The sequence below is a fragment of the Heloderma suspectum genome, chromosome 2 (assembly GCF_057233095.1).
Source record: "Heloderma suspectum isolate Gila_16-S chromosome 2, 16-S_ref, whole genome shotgun sequence".
NCBI classification, from domain to species: Eukaryota; Metazoa; Chordata; class Lepidosauria; order Squamata; family Helodermatidae; genus Heloderma; species Heloderma suspectum.
The window spans coordinates 369,568,236-369,594,623 of record NC_139459.1 but is presented as its reverse complement, the minus strand read 5'-3'; the positions used below and the strand labels follow the sequence as shown (position 1 = coordinate 369,594,623).

At 48.3% G+C, this 26,388-nt stretch overlaps 2 protein-coding genes across 2 annotated transcripts in view; both read right to left on the bottom strand.

Moving 5' to 3' along the window:
- Positions 1–298: 298 nt before the first annotated feature.
- LOC146356010 (uncharacterized) lies at positions 299–12,044 on the bottom strand. The gene is made up of 4 exons (XM_084831663.1): positions 10,918–12,044; positions 8,777–9,680; positions 5,665–5,788; positions 299–3,737 (listed from the first exon to the last, which is right to left on the bottom strand). The coding sequence occupies exons 2-4, from the start codon at positions 9,563–9,565 to the stop codon at positions 2,905–2,907; spliced, it is 1,746 nt and encodes a 581-aa protein (XP_084687789.1). The 5' UTR covers positions 9,566–9,680; positions 10,918–12,044; the 3' UTR covers positions 299–2,904.
- Positions 12,045–17,587: 5,543 nt separating this feature from the next.
- The window catches only part of LOC146356008 (uncharacterized), a 34,958-nt gene continuing 26,157 nt past the window's right edge, over positions 17,588–26,388 (bottom strand). Inside the window, exon 7 of the mRNA XM_084829995.1 lies at positions 17,588–24,912. Coding sequence (XP_084686121.1) covers positions 23,909–24,912 — 1,004 coding nt within the window. The 3' untranslated portion in view covers positions 17,588–23,908. The remainder of the gene's footprint in view (positions 24,913–26,388) is intronic.

Sequence of the window (26,388 nt, the reverse complement as noted above, 5' to 3'; positions counted from 1 at the left end):
TGGTGAAGGGGCTGAGCTTGGGGAAGACTGATAAACTGTGTGCTGAACTGCGATCAGTTCAGCTGCCCAGGTCAAAACGACGCTACTGGGAAGAGAGCAACACCGTGGGGCACTGGTGTGGATGGAGCATGGGGCTGGACACCCAGGAAAAGCACAACGTCCCCCGACAGTGTGCAACAGGAACAAATTTCCCCAACCTGGCACCCTCCAAAATGTTTTAGACTACAATCCCCATCAACCCCAGCCAAGAGAGCTAAACAGGGGTGATGGGTTTTTTTAAGCCAAAACATCCGGAGGGCACCAGCTTGGGGGAGGCTGTGGAAGAGCTCCTGCTTAGCGTGCAAAAGCTCCCTGGTTCGATCCCAGGCATGTATCATCAAAAAGGACTCTGGATAGCTGGCAGCAGGGAAAGCCGTGTGCAGAAAAAGCGAGGAACTTGGTACTGGTGTCTCAGCAGCCCAGTACCAACACAATGCAAAGCAAGCTTCTAGTCCTCATGGTTGCCAAGAGAGGGTTGTGGCAGGTGGGGGGATCCCATGCAATTAATTTCTGGTGAAATCAAGCCAGAGAGGCTCAGTAGGACTACCAGTGGAGAGAGGAGGCATGGGGAACCTGGGGCCCTCCAGACGTTGCTGTACTACAACTCCTATTGCCCCCAGCCAATGTGGCCAATGAGGAATTGTACGCCAGCAACAGCTGGAGTCCCCAATATAATGCCCATGGGCACTGATGTGCCCGTGGAGACCTCTGTTCGTGCCCGCCTGGCTCCCTGCCCCTCCTGATTTATTTTTAAATTGGAAGGCTGGCATGCTGATAGCCTCCAGCACCACCTTTATTTCCATGAATACCTCTAGGTCCCAGCAAATAAAGATATTGGGTGGTTGCAGCCTGGTGTTCTGCTCTGAAGCATGCCCAGCCATCCAAAAAAAGAAAAAGGTGTGCTGGGGGATGTTCAGGAACATCCGGGGTGGGGGGCTCGAGAGGAGTGTCTTCCTTGTGCTGTGTGTGCATTTCTCTTGAGCATCACCAGCTTGCTTTTTTGGAAGGAACGGCCACAGCTCAGTGGCAGAGCCCCTGCTTTGCATGCAGAACATCCCAGGTTTGATCCCTGGCAGTTCCAGGTAGGGCTAGAAAAACTTCTGCCTGAAGCTGCTGCCAGTCAGTGTCAACAATGTTGGGCTGGATGGACCAAGGGTCTGAGTCAGTAGAAGGCAGCATCCTACGTTCCTGTGCCTTCTGTGAAATGGGTGTTGGGAGTAGAAAACTCTGGGTTCAGAAGAGCGGTTTTGTTTCACTCAGACCCTACGTCGGCCTTGTACGTAGGTCCTTGGGCACGTTACTTTCCTTTTAGCTTCACCAGTTTCCCTTCTGAGAAATGGGTGCGTGTGACTGGCAGCAGCCCCATGGCAGCCATTTTGTAAATGGGCAAGCCCCTACACCCATGGTAGTCATTTTGTGAGAGCACCCACAACCCTCTATCAAAAATCCAAATGCATCCACTGACCCCAAAAGTTGGGGACTCCTGAATTCTGGAGGGCCACAGATTCCTCACCCTGGGATAGAGCATCGGTTTCCCACAGGGCTGGCCCAAGTCATTTTGCTGCCTGAAGTGAAGATCGAGATGGCTCCCTCCCATTCCATGTACAAAAAAAAGCCTTTCTTTAAGACTGAACAACTTTCTTCAGCGCTGATGGATGGGAGAGTGTCCTCTGCCACACCTGAAGGCAGCATGCTAGCCTGGGGGGCGTAGGGAAGGCCACATGGCACATAATTCTCTCCTCTATCACCGTGTTGCCCCCTCTCAGCTTTTGCTGCCTGACGCAACTGCCTCACTTTGCCTGATGGTAGGGCCAGCCCTGGTGCCATGAACAATTTAAGAACATAAGAGCAGCCCTGCTGGATCAGACCAAAGTCCATCTAGGCCAGCTTCCTCTTTCTTCTAAGGTGGCCAGTTGGGCGCCCCTGGGAAGTAGGGCAGGTGGCCAATGGCCATCCCTGTTGCCTGTTCCCCCAGCAACTGGTATTCCTAGGTAGACTGCATCTAAACATGGAGGTTCCCTTTAGCTATCAAGGCTAATAGCCACTGACAGACGTCTCCCTCCATTGGCCACACTGGCTGGGGCTGATGGGAGTCAGATTCCAACCACATTTGGAGGGCCAGAGGTTCCCCAGCCCTGTTAGGTAAGACCAAAAGTTCATCAAGCCCAGCATCCTGCTCCGCAGTGACCAATTAGATGCCTTCAGTATGTGCACAAGAAGGGCATGAAGGAAACAGCCCTCCTGTAGTGTTTTTCCCCCTCCAAGCCACTGGTATTCAGAGATAGACTGCTCCTGACCCTGGAGGTTCCATTTAGCCATCATGACCAATTCTCACTGATACGCCTCCCCACCCCTCCTCTGAGAATTTGCCCAATCCCTTTTCAGACCCATCTCAGCCAGTGGCCAATCACTGTATGTTGTGGCAGTGAATTCTGCACCTCAACGATGCCTTGTGCGAAGAAGTGACTTTCTTCCGTGGGTCCTGAATCTTCTGCCCATCCATTTTATTGGCTGGCGTACCGGCTTTTCCTGAGTCACATGGATTCTGCAGACTTGCAGACTGTTTTTTTAAAAAAACTTTCCAGAATTTTAGACAAATGTAGATTAAACTAAAATATGCTGGTAGTTTGGGCCCTGCCCCTTTGGCCTTTCATCCCACCCCTTTTTGTCTTCAGACCCACCCACCACAGGAATGAGCCCACCCCCACCCTGAGAGCTTCTCTGAAGTGAAACTCAGCCCTCAGCCTGAAAAAGGTTCAACATCCCTGCTTTGAGGCTTACAGTTTTATTTCCAGCCTGAGACATTTCCTTTCCCGTTATCAACCTGCTGTCTAAAAATAACATCACTCGCACAATGGAACTTTTCTACATAGGTTCCCCAAGTGAAGATGACCCGTTCGTGGCCCTGAGACAGTTTCTTTCCTCCGAGGGATCTATGGTGTGATGGAAGGCCCGCGTCATATGGATTCTCTCGTGCGCTGTAAGGTTTGCGCTCTGGCTGAAGCTCTTCCCGCAAGTGGCGCATGTGTACGGTTTCACTCCCGTGTGGGTTCTTGCATGGACAATAAGGATAGACCTCTGGTTAAAGCTCTTTCCGCACTCCAAGCACACGTACGGCCTCTCTCCTGTGTGGATTCTCTTGTGTGCTTTAAGGTGCGATGGGTTACTGAAGCTTTTCCCACAGTCTGAGCACTTGTGAGGCTTCTCCCCTGTGTGGATTCTCCGGTGCATGATGAGGTGGGACTGGTGGCTGAAGCTCTTCTCACAGTCAGAGCATTTGTACCGTTTCTCCCCGGTGTGGACCGTCTCATGGGCACTGAGGTTTGAGCGGTGACTAAAGCTCTTCTCACAGTTTGGGCATTTGTAGGGCCTCTCCCCCGTGTGCGTCCTCTGATGGATCACAAGGTTCGAACGACGGCTGAAGCTTTTCCCACAAGCCAAGCACTTAAAGGGCTTCTCTCCACAATATGTGCTCTCATGTGCAGTAAGGTCAGGCTTCTGTCGAAAGACTTTTCCACACCGAACAAATTTGTCCCCTTCCTTCTCTGCCCGGTTCTCCTGTGGACTCTCACAGGCTTCTCCCCGATTTGGATAGTGAGAAATGTTCCATTCAGCTTTTCCCGGCGACAACTCACTCAATTCCACTCCCCTGGGATGTTCCGGCTGATGTTGCTCCATCTCTCGTTTTCTCTCATCACCTGTTAGTATAAAGACAGATTCCTAACATGAGTCATTCCATGTGCCAAGGGGAAAGAAAATTCCAAGAAACTGCGTAAAAACAATGGGGGTTGAGGAAAGAAATCCCAAGAAATTGTTTGTCACCCATACAGAATGAGAAGTGCAATATAAACTATCATAAACCAGTGGGGTCTGCAACAAAATACTGCAGTGTGGCCAGCCATGACCTTTTCCATGATTCTCTATATTCCATGCCAGCCAGCCAGCCCCTTTTCCATGATACTCCATTTCCCACCCAATTTCCATAATAGTCAGGCAGCATTCCACAGCCAGCCACCTCACAAAGTCCTCATTGGATTTAGTTTCTTTTTTCTCCCCTAAATATTTTTGCACTTCAAAATCCTTTAAGAGGTTTTTGTTCTATACATGTTGGTACTTCTGCACACTTTGAGCTTCCCCTACACCTGCTGATACCTCCCCTCTTGTGCATGGATGGTGCTATTTTGGCGACATAAGGATCGGCGCTTGAAGAACTGAGAACAAGATTATACTGCAAGCGATGATTAACTATACATATTGCTTAAGAACTATCCCCATGTAGCATCGTAGTTAAGAACACCAGCTATAAGCTATGGCCGCCCAGTTGTAGTGGAAGTGCCCCAGAAGGCCCAATATTAATCCTCCTTTAATATTGAGGAGGTAGTGTGACATGCCACAACTGCTTCTTTTATGACTGAAATTCCTGTGAAACCTTAAAAATCAAGTCTCTTAGACCTCTTTAAGAGACTTCTAGCTGCTTGGCCTGACTCCTTGTTTTTTTAACCAGTTACGACGGTATGGCCTTGGAGGGCAGGGAGGGTCAATCTTTGGTGGTCCGCCTGCTAATTTAACTGAAGATGAAAAGGTGCCTAGACATCATGAGACCATCACAGCCAGTGTGATTGATTAGGGAGCTGTGAAGGCAGCACGTAGCCCCGGGAGACTCTGGGCAGATAAGTCCCTCCAGAGCGTCACCCAGTTGGAGCGTCGGTGCAGACTGGGCCTGCGGAGGTGCTGTGTGTGGGCCAACCGGAGTCTCTCCACTGTCATTATCTGGGGCTCCCGACAGCAGAACGGAGGAGTAAGATATTTTGCTTACTTTTGTTTTATCGTTTGCTTACCTGCTATAGTGAATAAAGCTTTTGGACTCTTACTCCCTTGTGTAGTCATTGCTTGGAATCCAAAAAGAACCTCTCTGCCTTTGGCAAAACACCAGTTCAGATGTCTTTTAATTTGGGGCCGGGGTGGGAGGAAGATGACTAAGGCAGGAACGTGGTTTTTAAACTGAAGCATGCTGTGGAGGAAGACAGGAGATGTTTTTCTTCCTCTTGTGATAGTAGAATTTGGGGTTGTCCAATGAAATTGATTGGCAGTAGATTAAGGACAGCCTAAAGGAAGAACTGCTACTTCAAACAACACAGCATTGATTTAGAGCAGGAGTGCTGAACCACTTCCAGTTCGAGGGCCGCATTCCATTTAGGAGAAGCTCCCGGGGGCTGCATTCCAGTGGTGGGCAGGGCCTAAGTCAAAAGGGGTGGGGCCAAAAATGCAAGAACTATCAGCCTATCACTGGGCAGGGGAAAGTGAGGTGGCCAACTAGGGAATCCTGGAGGGCTGGCTTGAGACCCCAGGCGGGCCACATTTTGCCCCCGGGCCAGAGGTTCTCCACTCCTGATTTACAGAATGCCCAGCCACACAATGTGGTAATGGCCACCAACTTAGATAACTCTAAAAGGGGATTAGATCCTCACTCCTGCTGTGAGGAGGGGGTGGGGCTTCAGGGAGGGGCCTTGCCTGAAGCCCCAAAGGCCAGAGGTTCCCATCTGTTGTACGTAGGAAAGCTATGGCGGAGGGGGGGGGACAATGCACAGAAAGCATTCCCACATCTCAGCGACAACAGATCCATACCCAAGGAAGTAGCGTCTCCATCCTCGTCCTCCTGTTTGACAAAAATCTGCCCCTGCCAGGTGCCTGCTGCAGTCGCCTCGGCCTCAGAGAAACAAGCCTCCGCCACTCCAAATGGCTCCCGCGCCTGAAACAGAAAGTGAGGATCCCATTTATTTGTTTGTTTATTTAAAACATTTATATCCCACCCTATATTATTAGGATCTCAGGGTGGCGTACAGATGAAATCAATGTAGACAATATAAAATAAGAAATAATTTAAACAGCTAAAAACATATTAAACCATTAAGCAAGCTAATACCAATTTAAAATCTAAAACAATAAAACAGTTAAAACTGTGTGCAACTTCAGGGAATGCATTTAGCCCTCAAAGGCTTTGATAAAAAGCCATTATTTTAACTTGGTGCAGAAAGTTCACTTGGAGTTGGCACCAGGCCTGAAGGGGGAATCTTTGGAGCAAGGGGCAAGCAGGTTGCAAAAGGGTTTGCATTCTCAGTGTCTTTTTGTGTGTGACAGAATGGCGCCAGAAAGGACTGAACCACCTGACACTGAACATGGGTGACCAACATGGGCCCACCATGTCACTCGCAAGTAGGGATGTACGAAAGTCACTTACCTTTTCGCAGCTTGGATTTGCGGTGGGGGGGAGGCACTCCGTCCCTCCCCCCAGAATCCTCCCTGGGCTGGCTCTGCTCCGCGGCAGCTCCGCAGAGCCGCCGGCCAGGGCCGTCCGCAGCCAGAGTTCCGGCCACAGCCGACTGCTGCAGCCGCCATTTGCGTCCTGCCAGGCTGCCGTGATAGGCTACGTAAGTATTTACGTAGCCTATCACTGCAAAGGCAGTTACGCAAATGGCGGCCACTACACCATTTGTGTAGCTGCCTTTACCGTGATAGGCTACGTAAATACTTACGTAGCCTATCACGGAAAGAGCAGCGGCACAAATGGCGTAGCGGCCACCGTTTGCGCCCTTGCTCTTTGCCGTGATAGGCTACGTAAATACTTATGTAGCCTATCACGGAAGCCTGGCAGGATGCAAATGGCGGCTGCCACAGCGGCCGCCATTTGCATCTGCAGCAGCTGGCCGAGAGACCAGCCGCCGCCACCACAACATCCGCCCCAGGTAAGCTTTGTCCCGGGGGAGATTCTGCAGGGTGGCGGGGGGTGGGAGGCCATTCCGCCACGGGTTTCAGGGGGCCGAATGCCAGTGCATTCGGCCTCACTGAAATCCGTGGCGGAATTCTCCGCCATGCCTACTCGCAAGTGCTTAGACACCCTCAAGCGAGTGTGATGAATCCTACACTATGTGTGTGTGTGGGGGGGGGGGGGGGAGTGGTGAGAAACAATCTCCCACCCTCCCCAGTTCTAAAGCTCAGAGGAAGAGTGGTATTTGGTTTGATTTGGCACTTCAAGTGTGCTCAGAGGCAACGTACGCCTCCACCAGGGACCAGAGTTCACGGTAGAGCAACTGCTTTGCATTCCAAAAGTCCTCAATTCAATCCCTGACATCTCCAGTTAGAACAGAGGTGGGGCACCTTTTCCAGCCCGAGGGCCAAATGCCATTTCGGATAAGCTTTGGGGAGCTGGAAAAGGGCAGTGCCAAAATACCTGTGCCTATATGATACGTTATATTAAAAGACGAAAGCAGAGAACATTTACAGGGTTGGGCCAACATTTCGAGACATTTTTAGGCTGCCTTTCAGCTTGGACTTCTTTGCGCCCCAGGAAAGCTGACACTACCATCAATCGATTAGGCGTGAAGGTGCCACAAAAATCTCCACACGCGACTGGCTGTACACCAAGTCATCGACGGAGGGTCTCGTCTGGAGGTCCCTGTCGACTGAAGTGCAACAGCTGGCAACCATGGAGAGTGCCTTTATTTATTTAAAAAAATTCTGGGCAGAAGCCCTCCCAAGGCGGCTCACAGCAATAAAATACATAAAAACAGTTACAATATTAAGGCCGATAAAAACATAAACACAATAGCGATAAAAGCAACAATAAAAGCAGACAACAAAATCAACAACAGCAGGAAAATCAGCAACAACAGCAATCATATCAAGAGAAGGTCACAGTAAAATAATGTTTTCAAGGCCTTCTTAAAAGCCTGCAATGATAGAACATGGCGGACCTCTGAGGCAACTCGTTCCAAAGGTGTGGGGCCACTGCAGAGAAGGCCCTCTCATGTGTGGTCACCCACCTAACTGCACTCACGGGTGGGCAGATGAGAAGGGCCTCTCTTTCTGATCTTTAAGTGCAGGCAGGCTGATATGGGTGAAGGCGGTCCTTCAAGTAGTGCAGGAGTGGGGGGCCTCTTTAAGCCCGAAGGCTGATTTCCAGAAGCTGGGTGGGGGGAGACACATTCCAGTGGTGGGCGGGACTGAAAGCAAAAGGGGTGGGGCCAAAAATGCATTTAAAAATCCCAGTGGGTTTTAGCTTCAAGCTCTTCCTTCCAGGAACTAAGCCTTAGGGGAGGCATTTCAACCTTTCAGAATGCGGGGGAAACAGCACAAAAGCCAGGAAACTACCAAAAGATCAGGGGTTGGGGGAAATGGGGTGGGGCCAGGGGAAGGGGACACGGCACCTGGGAAACCCCAAAGGGCTGGACTGGGACCCCAGGTGAGCTGGATTTGGGCCCCAGGATGAAGTTCTGCATCCCTGAGTTAGAAAGATCAGAAGAAAAATGCCCCCTGCCCCAAACTCAGAGCTGGAGAGGCAAACAGGAGATTGTCCCTGACATCATATTGTTTTTGGAGGAGTAGCACATGGTGAGGGACAAGACCCTGCCCTTTGAGGGAAGGGGAGGGCACCATTCCGGTGACAAGAATTCTTTGGTTGCCCACCAAGGCCAGACAAAATTTGTGGACCCTTGGTGATTACATTTTTAAATGCTACGCCGTCTTAATCATTCCCTGCAAACAAAAAACCAGCACTGCAGGCAAAGGGCTAGAACAGAGGCTTTCCCCCTGAAGTGCTAGCTTTCTGTCTGCAGGGAATTTTGTTGTTGTCCCTCCATGTAAACAGCAATGACATTTAAAACTGAAATTCCACCCTTCCACTTCCACTCTGGGGTGGTCCACTGTGTACTTAACTCCCAGGAACAAACAGTATCCTCACCTGCTCTTCCCATCTTTTAACTTCTTGCTGCTTCAGCAGGAAACCTTCCACAAGGGTCACCGCTTGGGTGCAGGTCTCTGGCCTGCCTTTTCTGACCCAGTTCTGGATCTCCGAGGGCAGGATGGCCAGGAACTGCTCCAGGATCACCAGCTCCAGCATCTGCTCCTTGCTGTGTCTCTCGGGCCTCAGCCACTGATGACACAGTTCCCGGAGCCTTTGGCAAACGTTTCGGGGCTCGTCTGCTTCCCGGTAAGAGAACCTTCTGAAAAGCTGACACCGTGCGTCTGAGTCGGCCGCCTCGTCATCCGGAATCTCTTCCTTCACTTCCTTGTGATCTGCCTCGCCTTTGGTGAAGAGGTCGCTCGTGGCCTGGTGGCCATCTCTGCCAAGGACTGACACAGTTTGGGACACCCTCTCCCCTCTAGCATGCTGGCTGATGTCAACTTCATCCTTGGAAGAGGAAAGAAGAGCCATATCGCCCTCCCTCGGAACGGGTCGTAGCAGCAGCAGCTGGGGGTTGCCCCCTCTCAACTGGGGGGACTCCACTGCCTTCAGGAATTCCTGCAACTGGGCTTCCCACCGCTGATGGAGACCATTACAGTAGTCTTGCACAACCTCTTGTGGCCGGCTTCTTTCCCAGAATTCCCTCAGGCACCCACTCTGGAGAACCGGTGGGCCTCCTCTAGAGTCATGCCACAATTTCTCCTCCTCCTCCTCCTCCTCCATTCTCTTCTCTAGGACATCTCGCAACTGGACGCCCAGGGCACAGTTTTCTTCTTCCTCAGCCATTTCAGGCTCTCAGGCGTAGGGCAGCCTGAAAAGGGCCTGGCTGTTTGAATCCCACAAAGCCAACCTGCTTTGACAGGTACAATTTGACCTCTCTGACTAGTGAGAGGGCTTCTCCCTGTGGGAAAGAGAGAGTCCATGCACACTGACAAGATCATGTTATATTGTATTATATATATGGCTGTGGCCTTACAGTATTGTGTGCGTAAACCACTTAGGGTTCAATCCTATGCATGTTTAGACAGGAAAAAAGTCCTACAGTTCCCAGCATGCCCCAGTCAGCCATCCTGGCTGGAGCATGCTGGGCATCGTAGGGCTTTCGTCTGTTTAAACACGCATAGAATTATGCCCTTAGAGACTTTATTATATGAAGCAATATATAAGTATTATCTACAATAATAAAAGAGGATGTGTCTATTTGTCTGTCAGAACCATAATCCTAAAACTGTGAAATTTATGGCACCACCTTTATGGCCATTTTAGCATCAGGTGAAGACTTTTTAAAAAAAAATTCTTCCTGGCCTTTTAAAATCTGCGATCTTAACTTTTAATCCCTGCTGATCTGTTCTGTATTTTTTTTAGTTATGTTGGGAAATTCGTTGGCCGGCAGTTTTAGGATGCAATTTTGTTACTTGATGGTTATCGTATTTTAATATTCACTTTTATGTGTGTAACATGGTCGTTATGCTGTGTAAATACATACAAGTAAAGAGAAAACCTCTCAATTTTTAACTTTTTTTTTTGGTGCAAAAGGGTTTCTTTAACAGCAAGATACCAGGCAAGAATTCAACAGGGGAAGCCTTTCCTTGTCTGGGAGCTGTTAAAGGCACAGGAGCCTTGCAGGAAGGTGTGGTAGGAGGGCAGGGAGAGAAACGGAGGGAGGCAAGCCTCACATTATTGTAGCTTCTAACCACCTCCTCCCTGAAGCTGTCCAAATGTTTCGGACTACAACTCCCACCATCCCTACGCACTGGTTATGCTGGCTGGGGGCTGATGGGAGTTGGAGTCCAACATATCTGGAAGGCACGAGGTTGGGGGAAAACAGGCTTAATTAATTCCTTTCCTTCTCCTCCTCTCCGCCTTCGCCCCCACAGCCTTGTCCTCTTCGCGCATCCTAGGCAATGTAGTCACCGGCACCCTCAGAAACCTGCCAATATCACAACCCGGGGGGAGAACTGAAACGGGCTCCGAGTGAAGGCAAGAGGCAAGCGAACTCAGGCTGGAGGAAGGAGCCGGGCTGTGCTTTTCTTCGCTCTCGGGGTTCTGCCAGGAGCGTTTTCTTTTGGGGGCGGCCGGGAGGGAGAGACCAGCGCCTTCTCGTCCCCTGGCTGGCGCTTTGGGGGACTTTTGCTTACCCGCCTGAAGCCGCTTCTTCGGCCTCCAGCTGCTTTACCCCCGAGGGGTCTCGCTGCACGCCTCGCCTTCCCGCCCCCATTTCGACTCACCCGATTTGCGGGGGGGGGGGGGAGTCCTCCGGCTCCGGATGCCCCGCGTGGGAAATTCAAACGCCACTTTCCCACGGCAGGCGGAGCAGGAAGTGACTTTCCGGGTTATTCACCAACAACCGCCACAGCCCGCCCACCCAGCCAGCCTAAAACTCAGCCCGTCTAGGCATCGAAACGTCGTCTTTAACTCCTTCCTACATCTGACGGGCTAGGCTGCCGGGGGGGGGGGGTGGAGGTCGGGGAAAGACAGACCCGCAGCGATCGGGCTGCAAATCCTACTTAAGCGGACAGTGTCCACGGAAGCTTATGCCAGAATAAATCTGCTAGTCTTTATGGTGTTGTTTTTGCTGCAACGGACTAACACGGCTACTACCGTGCTGGTCTATTTGTTGTTGTTGTTCAGTCGTTCAGTCGTGTCCGACTCTTCGTCACCCCACGGACCACAGCACACCAGGCCTTCCTGTCCTGCGCTCTCTCCCGGAGCGTGCTCAAGTCCATCTTCATTGCATCGGTGATGCTATCTAGCCATCTCATCCTCTGCCGTCCCCTTCTCCTTTTGCCTTCAGTCTTTCCCAGCATCAGGGTCTTTTCCAGGGAGTTTTCTCTTCGCATTAGGTGGCCAAAATATTTGAGCTTCAGCTTCAGGATCTGTCCTTCCAATGAGCACTCACGGTTGATTTCCTTTAGGATTGACTGATCTGACCTCCTTGCAGTCCAGGGGACTCGTAAGAGTCTTCTCCAGCACCACAGTTCGAAAGCATCAATTCTTCGGCGCTCAGCCTTCCTTATAGTCCAGCTCTCACAGCCATACATTACTACTGGGAAAACCATAGCTTTGATTAGACGGACCTTTGTCGGCAAGGTGATGTCTCTGCTTCTTACTATGCTGTCTAGGTTTGCCATAGCTTTCCTCCCAAGGAGCAAGCGTCTTTTAATTTCATGGCTACAGTCACCGTCTGCGGTGATCTGGTCTATTGCAGACTGACTAATTTTTGTGTACAGCCCAGAGAGCTTTGGCTAATGGGCAGTACAGAAATGAAATGAAAAAAAAAAAAAATACCTCTGTGGGAAAATAGCAAGCGTGCATGCTCTCTCTCTCTGTGCGAAATTGTATTTTTTGAAATAAAGTTGAAAATACAGGCAACAAAAAGGAAGAACACATAACAATAATCCAAGGAGATCACGAAATTAACAGTGCCATTTTATAGATGTCTCCTCAGACACGAACCTCACTCAGTATAATGGGGCTTACTCCCATATAATTGTGTATAGATAGGAAATCCTAAGGGGAAGGGAGATGTAATGTTGCGGGTAACAATGGACATAGGTGCATGCACTGCAATGGAGAGAACAGCTCTGATAGCGCCCAATAATAGTCTTCAGACACATGTAGGAAGAAAGCCAGACTATGAAGCACATGGTCTTCGATGTCTATATACTAATGCCCAGAGTATGGGAAACAAACAGAACGAACTTGAACTCTTAATACAAGAGGGAAATTATGACCTGATAGGTATAACTGAGACTTGGTGGGATGACTCTCATGATTGGAATACAGCAATTGAAGGATATAACTTGTTCAAAAAGAAGAGGAGGAACAGAAAGGGAGGTGGGGTTGCACTGTATGTGAAAAATACATACCTCTGCACAGAAATGCAGGAGGAGGAGCTTGGTAGCCCCATTGAGAGCATCTGGGTTGAAATAAATGGAGCAAAGAATAAAAGGAACCTGGTGGTCAGAGTCTACTACCGGCCACCCAATCAAGGAGAGGACGAGGATGAAACTTTTGAAAAGCAAATTGCCAATGTTTTAAGGAAGCATGATATAGTAGTAATGGGGGACTTCAATTTCCCCGATATTTGTTGGGAGACAAATTCTGCAAAACATGGCCCCTCCAGGAAATTCCTGACTTGTGTGGCGGATAACTTCCTCCTACAGAAAGTAGAGGAAGGAACTAGAGGATCGGCTATCCTTGACTTGATCCTAACCAACAGAGATGACTTAATGGATAAAGTAGCAGTTACAGGAACTCTGGGGGAAAGCGACCATGTTGTACTTGAGTTCTTGGTTCTAAGGGAAGCAAAAGCCGAGTGTAGTCAAACGCTTACCCTGGATTTTAGGAAAGCTGATTTTCATAAACTCAGAACAATGATCAGTAAGGTCCCATGGCAAGCGATGCTAGCGAGAAAAGGAGTCCAAGATGGGTGGGAGCTTTTAAAAAAGGAAATTCTCAAGGCACAATCACAAGCAATTCCAACAAGAAGAAAAGGTGGAAGACAACAGAAGAAGCCAATGTGGCTTCACAAAAAGCTTCGGGATGACCTGAAAACAAAAAAGGACATATATAGGAAGTGGAAAGAAGGCCAAGTAACAAAGGAAAACTACAGGCAGAAGGCACAGAATTGCAGGGATGGCGTCAGGAAGGCTAAAGCTGAGAATGAGCTGAGGTTAGCAAGGGATGCTAAAAACAACAAAAAGGCTTTCTTCAGCTACGTGCATAGTAAAAGGCAGAGGAAAGAAATGGTGGTTCAGCTATTAAATAAGGATGGCAAAACGATAACAGATGACAAAGAAAAGGCAGAGGTGCTCAATTCCTACTTTGTCTCAGTCTTATCCCAAAAGAGGGTCTATGACCCCCCTGGCAAAGGTGAAGTACAGGCTGAAGGGGCAGGATTGCAGCTTGAGATCAACAGGCATATGGTCAAGGAACACCTCATTACTTTGAATGAGTTCAAATCTCCAGGGCCAGATGAACTGCATCCTAGAGTCATAAAGGAACTGGCAGAAGAACTCTCAGAACCGCTGTCTATTCTCTTTGAGAAATCATGGAGGACGGGGGAAGTGCCAGATGACTGGAGGAGGGCTAACGTTGTCCCTATCTTCAAAAAGGGTAAAAAGGAGGAACCTGGGAACTACAGACCAGTCAGTCTGACATCAATCCCTGGGAACATTCTGGAGCAGATGATAAAGCAATCCATCTGGAAGCACCTTGACAACAATGCTGTGATTACTCGAAGCCAACATGGATTTGTCAAAAACAAGTCCTGCCAGACAAATCTGATCTCATTTTTTGATCAAGTAACCTCCCTTGTAGACCGTGGGAATGCTGTAGACATCATATACCTCGACTTCAGCAAAGCTTTCGACAAAGTGCCCCATGATATCCTGATGAGCAAACTAGCTCAAAGTGGGCTAGATGAAACAACCATCCGGTGGATCCACAGTTGGCTACAGAATTGGACTCAAAGAGTGCTTATCAATGGGACCTTCTCAAACTGGGGAGAGGTAACGAGTGGGGTACCGCAGGGCTCACTCCTGGGCCCAGTGCTCTTCAACATTTGTATTAATGACTTGGAGGAGGAGGTGCAGGGAATGCTGATCAAATTTGCAGATGACACAAAATTGGGTGGGATAGCTAATACTTTGGAAGACAGAAACAAAATTCAAAGTGATCTGGATAGACTGGAGCGCTGGGCAGAAAACAACAGAATGACATTTAATAGGGACAAATGCCAAGTTCTGCACCTAGGAAAAAGAAACCAAATGCACAGTTCCAAGATGGGGGATACGTGGCTCAACCACACTACAAGCGAGAAGGATCTTGAAATTGTTGTCGATCACAAGCTGAATATGAGCCAACAATGTGATGTGGCTGCAAAAAAGGCAAATGCTATTTTGGGCTGCATTCATAGAAGCATCGCTTCCAAATCCCGGGAAGTACTAGTTCCCCTCTACTCAGCACTGGTTAGGCCTCATCTGGAGTACTGTGTCCAGTTCTGGGCACCACACTTTAAGAAGGATGCAGACAAACTGGAGAGGGTTCAGAGGAGGGCAACAAAGATGATCAGGGGACTGGAAACAAAGCTCTATAAAGAGAGACTGAAAGAACTGGGCATGTTTAGCCTTGAGAAGAGAAGACTGAGGGGAGATATGATAGCACTCTTCAAGTACTTGCAAGGTTGTCACAGAGAAGAAGGCCAGGATCTCTTCTTGATCATCCCAGAGTGCAGGATGTCTTGATCATCACCAGAGTGCCTTTGGTGCCCGCCCCCCCCGCCCCCCCCGGTCATCTTTGCAGGGCCATTCAGAGTATTTCTGGGACCTGGAGCAGGTGTGATGTTGCTGCCCACTACAAGGACCCATGCATATTTGTACAAAGCCTGGGGGCCATATTCAAGAATTATTGCATGCACGGACTACATCTGAAAATTCCTGCCTGCAGCTCCTCCTTGCCCTGGGATCAAACAGAATGATAGATGCGCTTCAGTTTTGCTTGTGGGGGTGCAACACCCACAAATAGGATGTCTGTAGAAACCGCTAATCCTCCCTCCTCACCAAGAAGCAGAAGTTTGTTCTAGGTTGGACCCCTTTGTTTCCAAAGGTGTCATCAGCTGTCCTGAAGCAAACCCTGAGCTAGTGATGGGCTCAAAACACCTGATGAGATCATATTTAGAGCGGTGGCCGTGCTAGTCTGTTGCAGCAAAAACAACGAAGAGTATTGCAGCATCTTCAAAGATTAAACAAGTTATTCCAGTATAAACTTTCATGGGCACTGTCCATTTCAGCAGATGCATCTCCTGAAGTGGACACTGTCCTCAAAAGTTTGTCAGAAAAAATTTGTTAGTCCTTAAAGTGGCACAAAATTCTTTACTGTTTCTGATGAAATCGAATGATTCAGCAAGACCAAAATATATGAATAGCTATAACACTAGCTACAAACCCCAGGGTGATGGTTCACACATGTTCATCGCTTGTTGAACATAAAATGAATTTATGTCTTGCGTGTGTAAATAAGCCATCACTGACCGGTAACTACAGGTAGACCTTTCATACTGCCCAATGTGATGTCAAGTCAGTGGAAACAAGGGCTGTCTGCCAATTAAAGAAATCGTAGTCAATTCACAGTATGAATGTTAGCCAGTTACTCATTTGAATCATCATACATTTGCCTACAATGGAAAATAATCATTCTGAAGAAGGAAGTAGACTCTCCCTGTTGGTAGAGATAATGCATGTGCATGTCACAGCAAGCGCCACCTTAGAAGAGGCATACCTGTCTGCATGAGTGAAAAGAGAGAATGCCTCTTCTAAGATGGCGCCAACCATCTGTTGGTTTTATAAGTAGTTATGTTTGTTGTTTTAAAAGAGAGAGAATTAAGGCATGATTTTGTTAAATAAAATAATAAAAATCACTCACACAAACACACATGACTGGCAGACAAGTTATGCGTGTTTAGAGTGAAAGTCCTACAACTCCCAGGGAGTGCTGGGAGTTTGAGGACATTTTTCCATCGAAACATGCATAGCATTGCACCCTTAAAGACAAAAAACAAAATGTTATGGCCCCAATGGAAATCACTCTCCAACTTGTCTGCCAGTCATGTGTGTTTGTGTGAGTGATTTTTATCCCCGGTGGCTTTCTCTGTCGATTAGTAGAGAAGCCTTAGAAATTCTGTACCGGTAATGCCACTTGGAGCCTGGCTCTTAAGAACTACTGCTGATCTACCAGATTCTGCCTTGATCCTGTCCCCATCCGCATCCAGCAGGAACAGTAATGGTGAGATCAAAAGTTGGCGATCCCAGCAGCGGTTGATCAGTCATCTCTGAAGGAATAAAGGGAGTGGAATAGCAGAGCAACAAGTCTGCCTCTGTTATATGGTGCAAACAGGAAGACCTAGGGCGCTGGCTGACGGCAACACTGAATTGCCCCAGTTGCTCCGGCCCCTCTGGGCAGCCCTGCAGTGTTACCAAGTTGTATGGCTTGTGTAGGCACCTCCTTCAGCTCAGCTTGGTGCTCCCCTCAGCTCTGCGCCCCGGATGACCGCCCAGCTGGCCCACCCCTAAGGTCAGCCCTGATAATACACGACCCAGCAAAGAGTCTTGTGGCACCTTGAAGGCTAACACATTTCGGGCACAATCCTATGCATGTTCAGACAGCAAAAGTCCTACAACTCCCAGCATGCCTCAGCCACTGACTGGGGAATGCTGGGAGTTGTAGGACTTTCCCCCTGGTCTAAATATGCATAGTATCTCTTATTCTGGCATAAGTTTTAATGGACATGAGTTCAGAAAGGATATTCCAGAATAAATGTGCTAGTTTTCCAAGTGCCATAGGACACTCTGTTGTTTTTGCGGCAACAGATTAACACAGTACCTCTCTGGAAAATCCGACTTATGCAAGTGTACCTGGGTGTGTAAACCCCAATGCACTGACGATGCAATCGAATGCAAGCTATTTACATGGGAGTAAGACCAACTGAATACAGTGGGGCTCATTTCCAAGTAGATATATACTCACGGGATTTGCACCATGAGGCAGAAATCTTACGTATATTTCCCTGGGAATAAATTGATGAATGAGACTTTTGTTACAGCAATCCTATGCAGGGCTGCTGCTATGCTTAGAAGTCAGTCAGCTGACCCAGAGTTCATACAGACTTGCTCTCAGGGAATTGGGCATAGGATCGCAACCTTTACTATATTGTGGGTTGAAATTGTATTGCTTTGACTAGCATGGATAAGGGATCTTCCGGGGGGGGGGGGAATACCAGCAATGTGTTCAATTGTATTGTTTTTTTAGTTTATTTCTTATATTTATTAGCTACTCAGTGATCCTAAGTTCTCTGGGTGATATACAGTTGGACCATTTAAAAGAAATAAAAGACATAAGATCCATAATGGGCCGTCCAAATAGTATCTACAGACCCTGTAAAAGAGAAGCCTTCATGAGAATTTTAGAGTTGGAATAGATAATCCGTTCCAGCCTTTCCCTATGTGGTACTCTCCACATATGCTGGACTGCAATACCTATAATTTCTGGGCAGCATGGCCATTGGCCGGAATTGTCCAACACATGTTTTAGTCCAGGGGTCAGCAATGTTTTTAGGCTGTGGGTATATTTGGTAATTTGAGAAAGTGTCCCAGGCACCACCACAAAATGGCTGCCATGGAAGGCGTGGCAAAGGACAAATCACCTTCCCCAAACACTGAGTCCAAGTCAGAGGGTCTGAGCCCCAACACACAAAGCAACTAATTTGAATCCAGTTTTCAGTATCAACTTTGTCACAGCAATCCAGCTGCTGGTAAGAAAATGTGTTTGTTTCTTAAAGTGGGAGGAGCAGTGTCAGGGATTAATCTGAGCATGTGGAGTTGTCTGGCAGCTCAGATTTGGAATAAGAATGGGAACAGCCTGAACAGAGTGAGGCAGCCTCCCTAGTGAGCCCAGATACAGCATGCCTTTATTCCCAAGACCTTGACACACAGGTGGCCCAGGCTAAACTGCTCCCCCATTCCTCCACCGTCAGAACTCAAGTTTTGGAAGAGGAGGGTGAGGGGTGTGACTTGAGGGATGCTAAGGCCCGTCACAGAGCAAAGCGGGGAAAGTTAGGGCAGGACTCTGACGCTCTGCCAGGTTGGCCACTCGTGGAAGCCAATGTAGGAGGGAGCCACCCTAAGGGCAGGGCATCCCCGTGAAGCTAGTCTGGCCGTGAAGTTCTTGCCCAGACTGCTGGCAACTTCTCTAACTTCCACTTCGTCTTGGCTATTGATATTCATAGATGTGTGGATTAGCTAGTTCTATGCAGTCTGATGTTTCCTAGAATCTGCATTTGTAAAGAAGCTAGTTGCTAACAGAGTTAGCCTGAAGCCTTGTTCCCTGGTGTGTACTGATAGTGAAGAGAGAGAGCATAGGGAGGAAGAGAAAGGTAGGACCGTGACAGGCAGGGCACCTTGGTGGCGTCAAGAAAGGAGCATGCGGGTAGCCTGGCATGCAACTGAAGAATTGCCGCCCTAAATCCTGCAAGACAGCTTCAACAATCATTTTGAAAATGCAGTGTAGTGGCAAATATCCAACGAGAACCAGGGGAGCACAGGTTCACCTCTGCACTGAGCCGTGAAGCTCACTGGGTGATTGGGCCACTCGCTATCTCTCAACCTAACCTACATCACAGAGTTGTTGTGAGGATAAAAGAGAGGAAGGAATCATGTAAGCTGTCTTGAGCTTTTTTGGAGGGAAGGCAGGATATCCACCAAATAAATACATACATACATACATACATACACACACTGCTGTAAGAAATGAGGATTGCCCCCAAGGGAGGATTCTGGGGTGCTAAGCATGGCCAAAAAATATCTTCTTCAGTCAGCCAATTTACTCCCAGGCAGCTGAGCCTCGTCAGGGTTTCGTCATGTATGTTTAAGTTGTAAAAATAAGAAGAAAAAAGATTCAGCAAAAGCGAGGCCTGCAGCAAGAAGTGAACTGAGGCCAGAATTTGTTCGTTTGGAAAGTTTCCCTCCAGGAAAGATGATCTTTTAAATTTCAGTTCCTTTGACTAAACATATAATGGTCTATTTGCCAGGAAACCTAAGATTTTTTTTTTAAGTGTGTGTATTGGGGTGGGGCGGCATTACCTTTGATTCAGTGGGACATTTTTGTGTGTGGGTTCGAGGCCCAACATGTTTTGTCCTCAAGAAATCCTGTGCTTGCAAAAAGAGAAGCCTCCTGTGCTCATGTAGCCTAGGGGCACATTGGCTATGGTTGCCTAACAACCCAACCACATAGCTGAACCACAGTAGGCTTGTAGCAGCTTGCAAGCCTCAAATCTAGCCAGCACTCTCTGTTGCAGAAAACAAATTTTCCCCTTCCTGACAGTACTGCAAAGAACACTGCAATGTAAACTCTGGCCTTAAAAGACTTGTAGGGCTGGGGGTGCTCTTCCTTATTTAACCAGAGCTATCCCGTTGGGTGGGAGGGTGTGCTGCCCCATTTCCCCACTCTAAATCTCTCACATGAAGCTAGGGTATCTTCTTACCAACGGCCAAATATTTTTTTTAAAAGGACAAAAGAGAACACAATTGGCATAAAACATGTGCGCACGAATTTATATGCATAGAGGCAAATGTAAAAATTGCTATAATCATATAAAAAGAAATGAAAATAGAATACATCTCATCACAGTGGGGAAGTCTGTGACTAGATGGCGTATCCAGGTTCTAAGCGTTGATGGGAAACTTAAACTTAAGCTTGAACTCAAAAGAAGAGAACCTGCAGAGGAGAAGAAAGAAAAAGTGGAACACTAGCCCAGGAATGCAATAGACGCCATGCAAACCTGAGTTCAACCGATGTATTCCCATCTACCTGGGCAACTAAATCAAGCATCACCATCATGTTATTTTTCCTCTTCCCTCCCTTTCCTTGTAAATCGTGCCTTTTTAGAGTGTAAGCCTGAAGATAGGGACTGCCTGATTACTGATTCTTGGATGCCACTCTGGGTGTCTTTTGATTGAAGAGAGGGATACAAATGCCTTGAATAAATAAGTCAATCCTGGTCTTCCTTCTTGATCATTAATTGGATTTGGACTGGACAGCCCTTCAAATACAGGCCGTCTTCAGCAGAGGGCTGCCCTCTGTAAAGTAGACACATGGCCACCCTGCCTGTATCCGCTATTGACGCTGTAGCCAAAAGGGCCGCCGTGGGGCTCATAGCATTTTGGGGGGAAGGGAGGGTTAGTGATTCATTCACTTATTCAATTTACATTGCTATATATGGTTTTATACTTTTCTGCAATAAAATCAACCTCAAGGTGGTTTACAATTAAAAATACAAATCGCAACCAAATTTTACAGAACAATCCTAACAATAAAACAAAGAGCAGTTGTTGTATTTAAAAACTGTATTAGAAAAATTGTGTCAGCAGTATCAGCAGAATGGGGAAAAGGCAGCGGAGGGATCTATTTTGCCTAGTGCCCCCGCTCCAATGAAATTCAGACAGACTGGGAGATACACACACATGCAGAAGAGTTAAAGTAAAAAATGAAAACTTCTGAAGATCTGATCATGCATCTCCTGCTTAAGAGGAGGTGATCGGAAGCTTCTAGTTTTGCTTAGCCTCTTGTTCCATCCAAACCTGATAAACATGGTTTGCTTGAAACAAGCCAACTTCAAAACATGGGTTATGAAGTTGGCTTGTTTCAACAAACCATAGTTAAAATGAACCACTGTTTAGGGTTTGGATACAATGCAAAACTGCAGTTAATAAAGTGAACATTTCTGATTCTGGGAAAGTTTCAGATTCTGTGCTAGAGGAGAGGGGAAGGGGTGTGCTCACAACCCTAAGGCTCACTTCATTTCATTCCCATCATGACTGGTTTATTGTGATGTCCGAACCAGCACAGTAAGTGCCCTAGTAACTCCTGACAAAGTTAGCCACATGAAATGCATATCATGTCACTTAAACAATAAATCATATAGCCTTGGGGGTGGGGGGGAAATACCATCTCAAATTTCTTTCTCTAATCAGAATCAGTTTCCAAAAGGTTTGGTTCTGAACTTTGTTTTCTTTTTATTTTTGTCTCCATGGGCATCAGAGAACAGAAGGCTGACACGGATTGAAACAAACCTCTCCCCTTTTTCGTATCTTCAACTTGTTTCTTATTTTGGTTTGTGCTTCTTAAGATGGATCCATTTCCTTCCCACACTGCAGAGGATGGAGGTATCTGGAGCAGGTGAGTGGATCTGAGAGGGGGTCTTAGATGTCTACAGGACAAAGGAATTGTAATTACCCTAATATGGAAGATCAGGGGTGTGCAGACTTCAGGCTTCTGGGATTTACTTTTCCTTTCTTTTTAACTAGAACCTCGAGATCCACCAACTGGAGCTTGGTGAAAAAGACATACATTTTGAATTATGGTATTCTGAGTCTAGGAATTTATCTTTGAGTACCAGAACTGAACAGAGCTCAGAGTCCTTCCACACAAAACCCCCACTCCTGGTTACCCCAAGCGTTCTTCATTTCAGCAGTCTAATTTAGGGCAGGAAGGGTGCAGGGGAATTGTTTTGTCGCTGCTATTGTTAAATTACTGGGAGCCAGGAATCCTTGCCGATCAACTGCAAATCATCCAGAGATCTGCCTACAGATCCAGATCTACCTTCTGTCCACCCCTGCTGTAGATTGTCTTACATCGAGGATGGGCAACATGAGGCCCTCCAGATGTTCTGGCCTACAACTCCCATGATCCCTCACCATTGGCCATGTTGGCTAGGGCTGATGGCAACTGCAGGCCAAAACATCTGGAGGGCCATAAGTTGCCCACCTGTCTTACATAGTTATCAGAAAACGTTTTGGGGAAGTAAAAGGCAGCAAAAACAATATTTTGAAGACTTGCTTTAAAAAAAGATTTCATTCTAATGCAAAAATAGTTCATATGTTGGTTTCTTTCCCACCCACCCCCAAGGTCCATTTCCCCCCAAATTTCCAATTTTTTACTTTTAAAAGGAAAACCTAGCAGCAGGCAGGGGTAATTCTTTGCCCACTCGGCCCATTTTTCTAAATTTTCGTCCTCGGCCTTCAGATCTTTCTAACGTTCCTGTCACTGGGCTGGATTCTTAGGCCCATTGAAATCAATGGGACTTCAGTTAGTCATGACCAGTGTTGGGAGTGGCAAATTTTGACATGCAGGCGCTCATCATGGCAGTCCCCATAGCCATGCCCCCACGGAGGATCCAAAACTGCACATAGCTGTATGAGTTTTTGTCTCCACCAGGAGCAGGTCGCTGATAAAGCTAATGGGTCTTAAGTGCCCATTCAGTACCAGGCTACCCCAAAATACCCTGCACTACAATGAGGACAGCTCACAATAATATATTGTTGCTGGGTGAATTCCACCCCCCCCTCCCACTGTGAGAACTGCTCAGAGGGAACAGGAAAACCTAGGGTGCTGGGGGCAGATGACATCAGCACCTCTGCTAATCAATAAGTCCTGGTACTTTGACCCTATGTGTCATGACCACACAGCAGAAGTCCTTCTCAGGGGGGCCGCTGGAACTCCCAGAAATAGAGGGCACCCCAGATCAGGTACTGCCTCCAGACCAGCAGGCGCCTGGGCCCTTGGGGGTGACAGCTGCAGGTCCATCCCTGCCAGGAGGAGAGGGCCCTGGCCTCCAGGAGCAGCATCGCCTCAAGCAGCAGGCCAGTAGGGCCCCTGTGAGGAGGAGCGCTTGCTGGCAGGGAAGGACTCCTCGGGGGAAAGCAACCCCTCAGGAGCAGGACTCTGAGCAGGGAGCACCGAGTACTGTAGCTGAGCTCTGGGTGGGGCTCAGCAGGCTTTGGGGTTAAAAGCCTTCACCGTAGGTGTAGCTAGTGTTAGAACACTGTTCTTCCAGCTCCCATGCTGTGTACCTTGCCTGCTAGGCCTTGCCCTGATTTATGCTCTGTGTTACTGACTTTAGGCTCCTTATTGACTCAGCCTCTGGACTGGGTAACATATCTGACTGATTGTGTTTTGACCTTTGCCTGTTATCTTGACCAGTCCTGTCATTGCCTGATCCCACTTACCTGACTGCAACCTCTGCCTGTTATTTGGACCAGTCTGTACCCCATTGGATAAAACCTGTATGCTTGAATGTATGTTGCACTCAAGAGGCTGCTGCAGTCAAACCAGGACACTGTGAGCCCTGACTCTCCTACACCACTGATCATTCACTGAATGTATATGGTGTAGTGGTTAGAGTGCTGGAATGGGACTTGGGAGATCTGAGTTCTAGTCCCTACTTGGCCATGAAGCTCACTTTGGGCCAGTCATTGACTCTCAGCTTAACCTACCTCACAGGGTGGTTGTGAAGATAAAGTGGAGAGGAGGAGGAGTCTGTAAGCAACCTTGCATAGGGTTCCTTGCAAGAGGAGAAAAGGCAGGATATAAATGTGATTTTATATTTACGACGAAATTTGGATCCAACCCAGAATGAATAGTGTTTTGCTAATAGTTACAATTACAGCATTAAATGCATGCAGCTCCAGTATTCACACTCTGTGCCCATGTAGGTTTTAGCATCAAGTGCACACGGTTTCCGATCTTTATCTTCATTTGCCGCCTCCCAAACGACCCTGTGGGCGAGGTTAGCTCTCATTCCCATTTCTCAGCCGGGGGAGAGCTCAGGCTGACAGAAAGGGACTCCCCCCACATCACGGAATTTGTCCACGGCCCCAGAGGCTGGTCTCCGAAGCAAGGTCCCTTCGCCGCCACCAAGACCGAGCCAGCGTTTCTCCCGGCTTCCAAACCCTTCAACGGCTTCTCGCCATTATGGATCCGCTCGTGCCGAATGAGAGTTGATTGGTGGCTGAAGCGTTTCCCGCACTCCGAGCACTTGTAGGGCTTTTCGCCTGTGTGAGTCCTGTTGTGGGCAATCAGGGACGACCGGTCGCTGAAGCTCTTCCCGCAGTCTGAACACGAATATGGCTTCTCTCCCGTGTGGGTCCGCTTGTGCGTCGTCAGCGTCGAGCGGTCGCTGAAGCTCTTCCCACAGTAGGGGCACTTGTACGGCTTCTCCCCCGTGTGTATCCTCTCGTGCTTGACCAGGTGCGGCCGCTGGCTGAAGCTTTTCCCACAGTCCGAGCACTTGTATGGCTTCTCGCCAGTGTGAGTCCTCTCATGGAGGATCAGGTGGGAGCGTTGGCTGAAGCTTTTCCCGCAGTCTGAGCACTGATAGGGTTTCTCCCCTGTGTGGATTCTCTGATGTGTAATAAGGACATTTCTTCTGCAAAAGGTCTTCCAGCAAACGGTGCATTTATACTGGGACTCTCCTGTCAGAGTCCTTTCGTGCACAGTGAGATCAGATCTCAGCCTGAGAACTTGCCCCAACTGAATTCCTGCATTTTCCCTTCCAGCCTTGAGGATTATCGGCTGCTGTGCTTTGTTGTCCTCGAAATCCTCATACCCACCCTGAGAATTAATGAATTTCCCCTCTTGTACATCTAGATTGTTTCCCTGCAGGCTCTCAGATTCCTCCATGTGCCCGTGTTGATAGGCGACATTCCGCTCCACTTCCCGTGGCAATGCTGCAAACAGCTCTGGATCCTCGGGGTGGCCTGGCTGAGTTTTCTCCTTTTGATGTGCTCTCTCAAGACATGCTAGAGGGGGGAAAAGCGTTTGGATAGATGTTATTATCCTCTGCCAAGAAGAAAGCGTGCTTCCAATCAGGTTCAACACCTGGAGAACAACTTTTCAACATCGTTCCCCGCCCCCCCGCAACCTTTGCAGACTGTTGCTACTACAGCCTCACATTTCACAACTCACCCGGTCACCACAGGCGATCCGGAATTCCATGGAGGTGAGTGAGTGGGCTGGCAGAGGAGGAACAGATCTCTCCCCTCCTCCTCTGCCAGTTCACTTGGCTTCTGTGGTAGCTGCTGGGGGAAGAAAAATTCCTTCTCTGCCAGTCTGTTTGGTAGAAGACACTTTTCTAAAAAACTAGCCTGCTAATTTATTTTTCATTTGTTACATTTGTATTCTGCCTTTTCACCAAGGAGCCAAAGGTGGTGTACGTTATCTTCCTCCTCTCCCTTTCTATGCTCACAACAACCCTCCAAGGTAGGTTAGGCTGAGAGTCAGTGCCTGGCACAAAGTCACCCAAGTGAGCTTCATGGCTGACTGGGAACTTGAACCCAGGTCTCCCTACTCCCAGTCCAGTACTGTAACCACTATGACACACTGCTAAGAGGCTAGCATCCTGCCTTTGTGTGCTGTCCACAGAGAATGGAGCTTGTGGCCAGCATAGAAACACAGCCTATTAGCTGACTAGTAAAACAAACACAAACGATGCAGGCTAGTAACTTTGGTGGGCTAACTGACGACGTTGCACTAATAACATATACAATTCTCTCCAACCCAAATGGAAGGAAAAGCAAGGGACCATTTTGCAGCTGGATGGATAAGGCAGGCCCAAGACATTTTGCTGCTTGGGGCAAAGAACAGGATGGTGCCCCGTCCCATTCGATGTACAAAAGCCTTTCTTCAACACTGACTATGGGTCACCACACATGAAGGCAGCAGGCTAGCTTAGGGGGTGAAGGGAAGGCCACATGGCACACACTTCTCCAACATCTTGCTGCCGCCTCTCAGCATTTGCTGCCTGAGGCAACTGCCTCACTTTGCCCATGGTGTCCTCTGCTTCTCATAATACTAGAACCCGGGGTCATCCCGTTGGTGGGAGATTCAGGACAGAGAAAAGGAAGGACTTCTTCACACAGCGCAGAGTTAAACTACGGAATTCACTACCACAAGACACAGTGATGGCCACCAATTTGGATGGCTTGCCAAGGGGGTTAGATAAATTCCTGGAGGAGAAGGCTATCAATGGCTACTAGTCCTGATGGCTATGGGCTACCTCCAGTACCAGGGGCAGTGAGCCTATGTACATCAGTTGCTGGGGAACATGGGTGGGAGAGTGCTGTTGCACTCATGCCCTGCTTGTGGGATTCCTGTGGGCAGCTGGTTGGCCACTGTGTGAACAGAATGATGGACTAGATGGACCCTTGGTCTGATCCAGCAGGGCTCTTATGTTGTTCTGTTGCCCTCAACTCGTAAAGATATTACAGTGACATGAA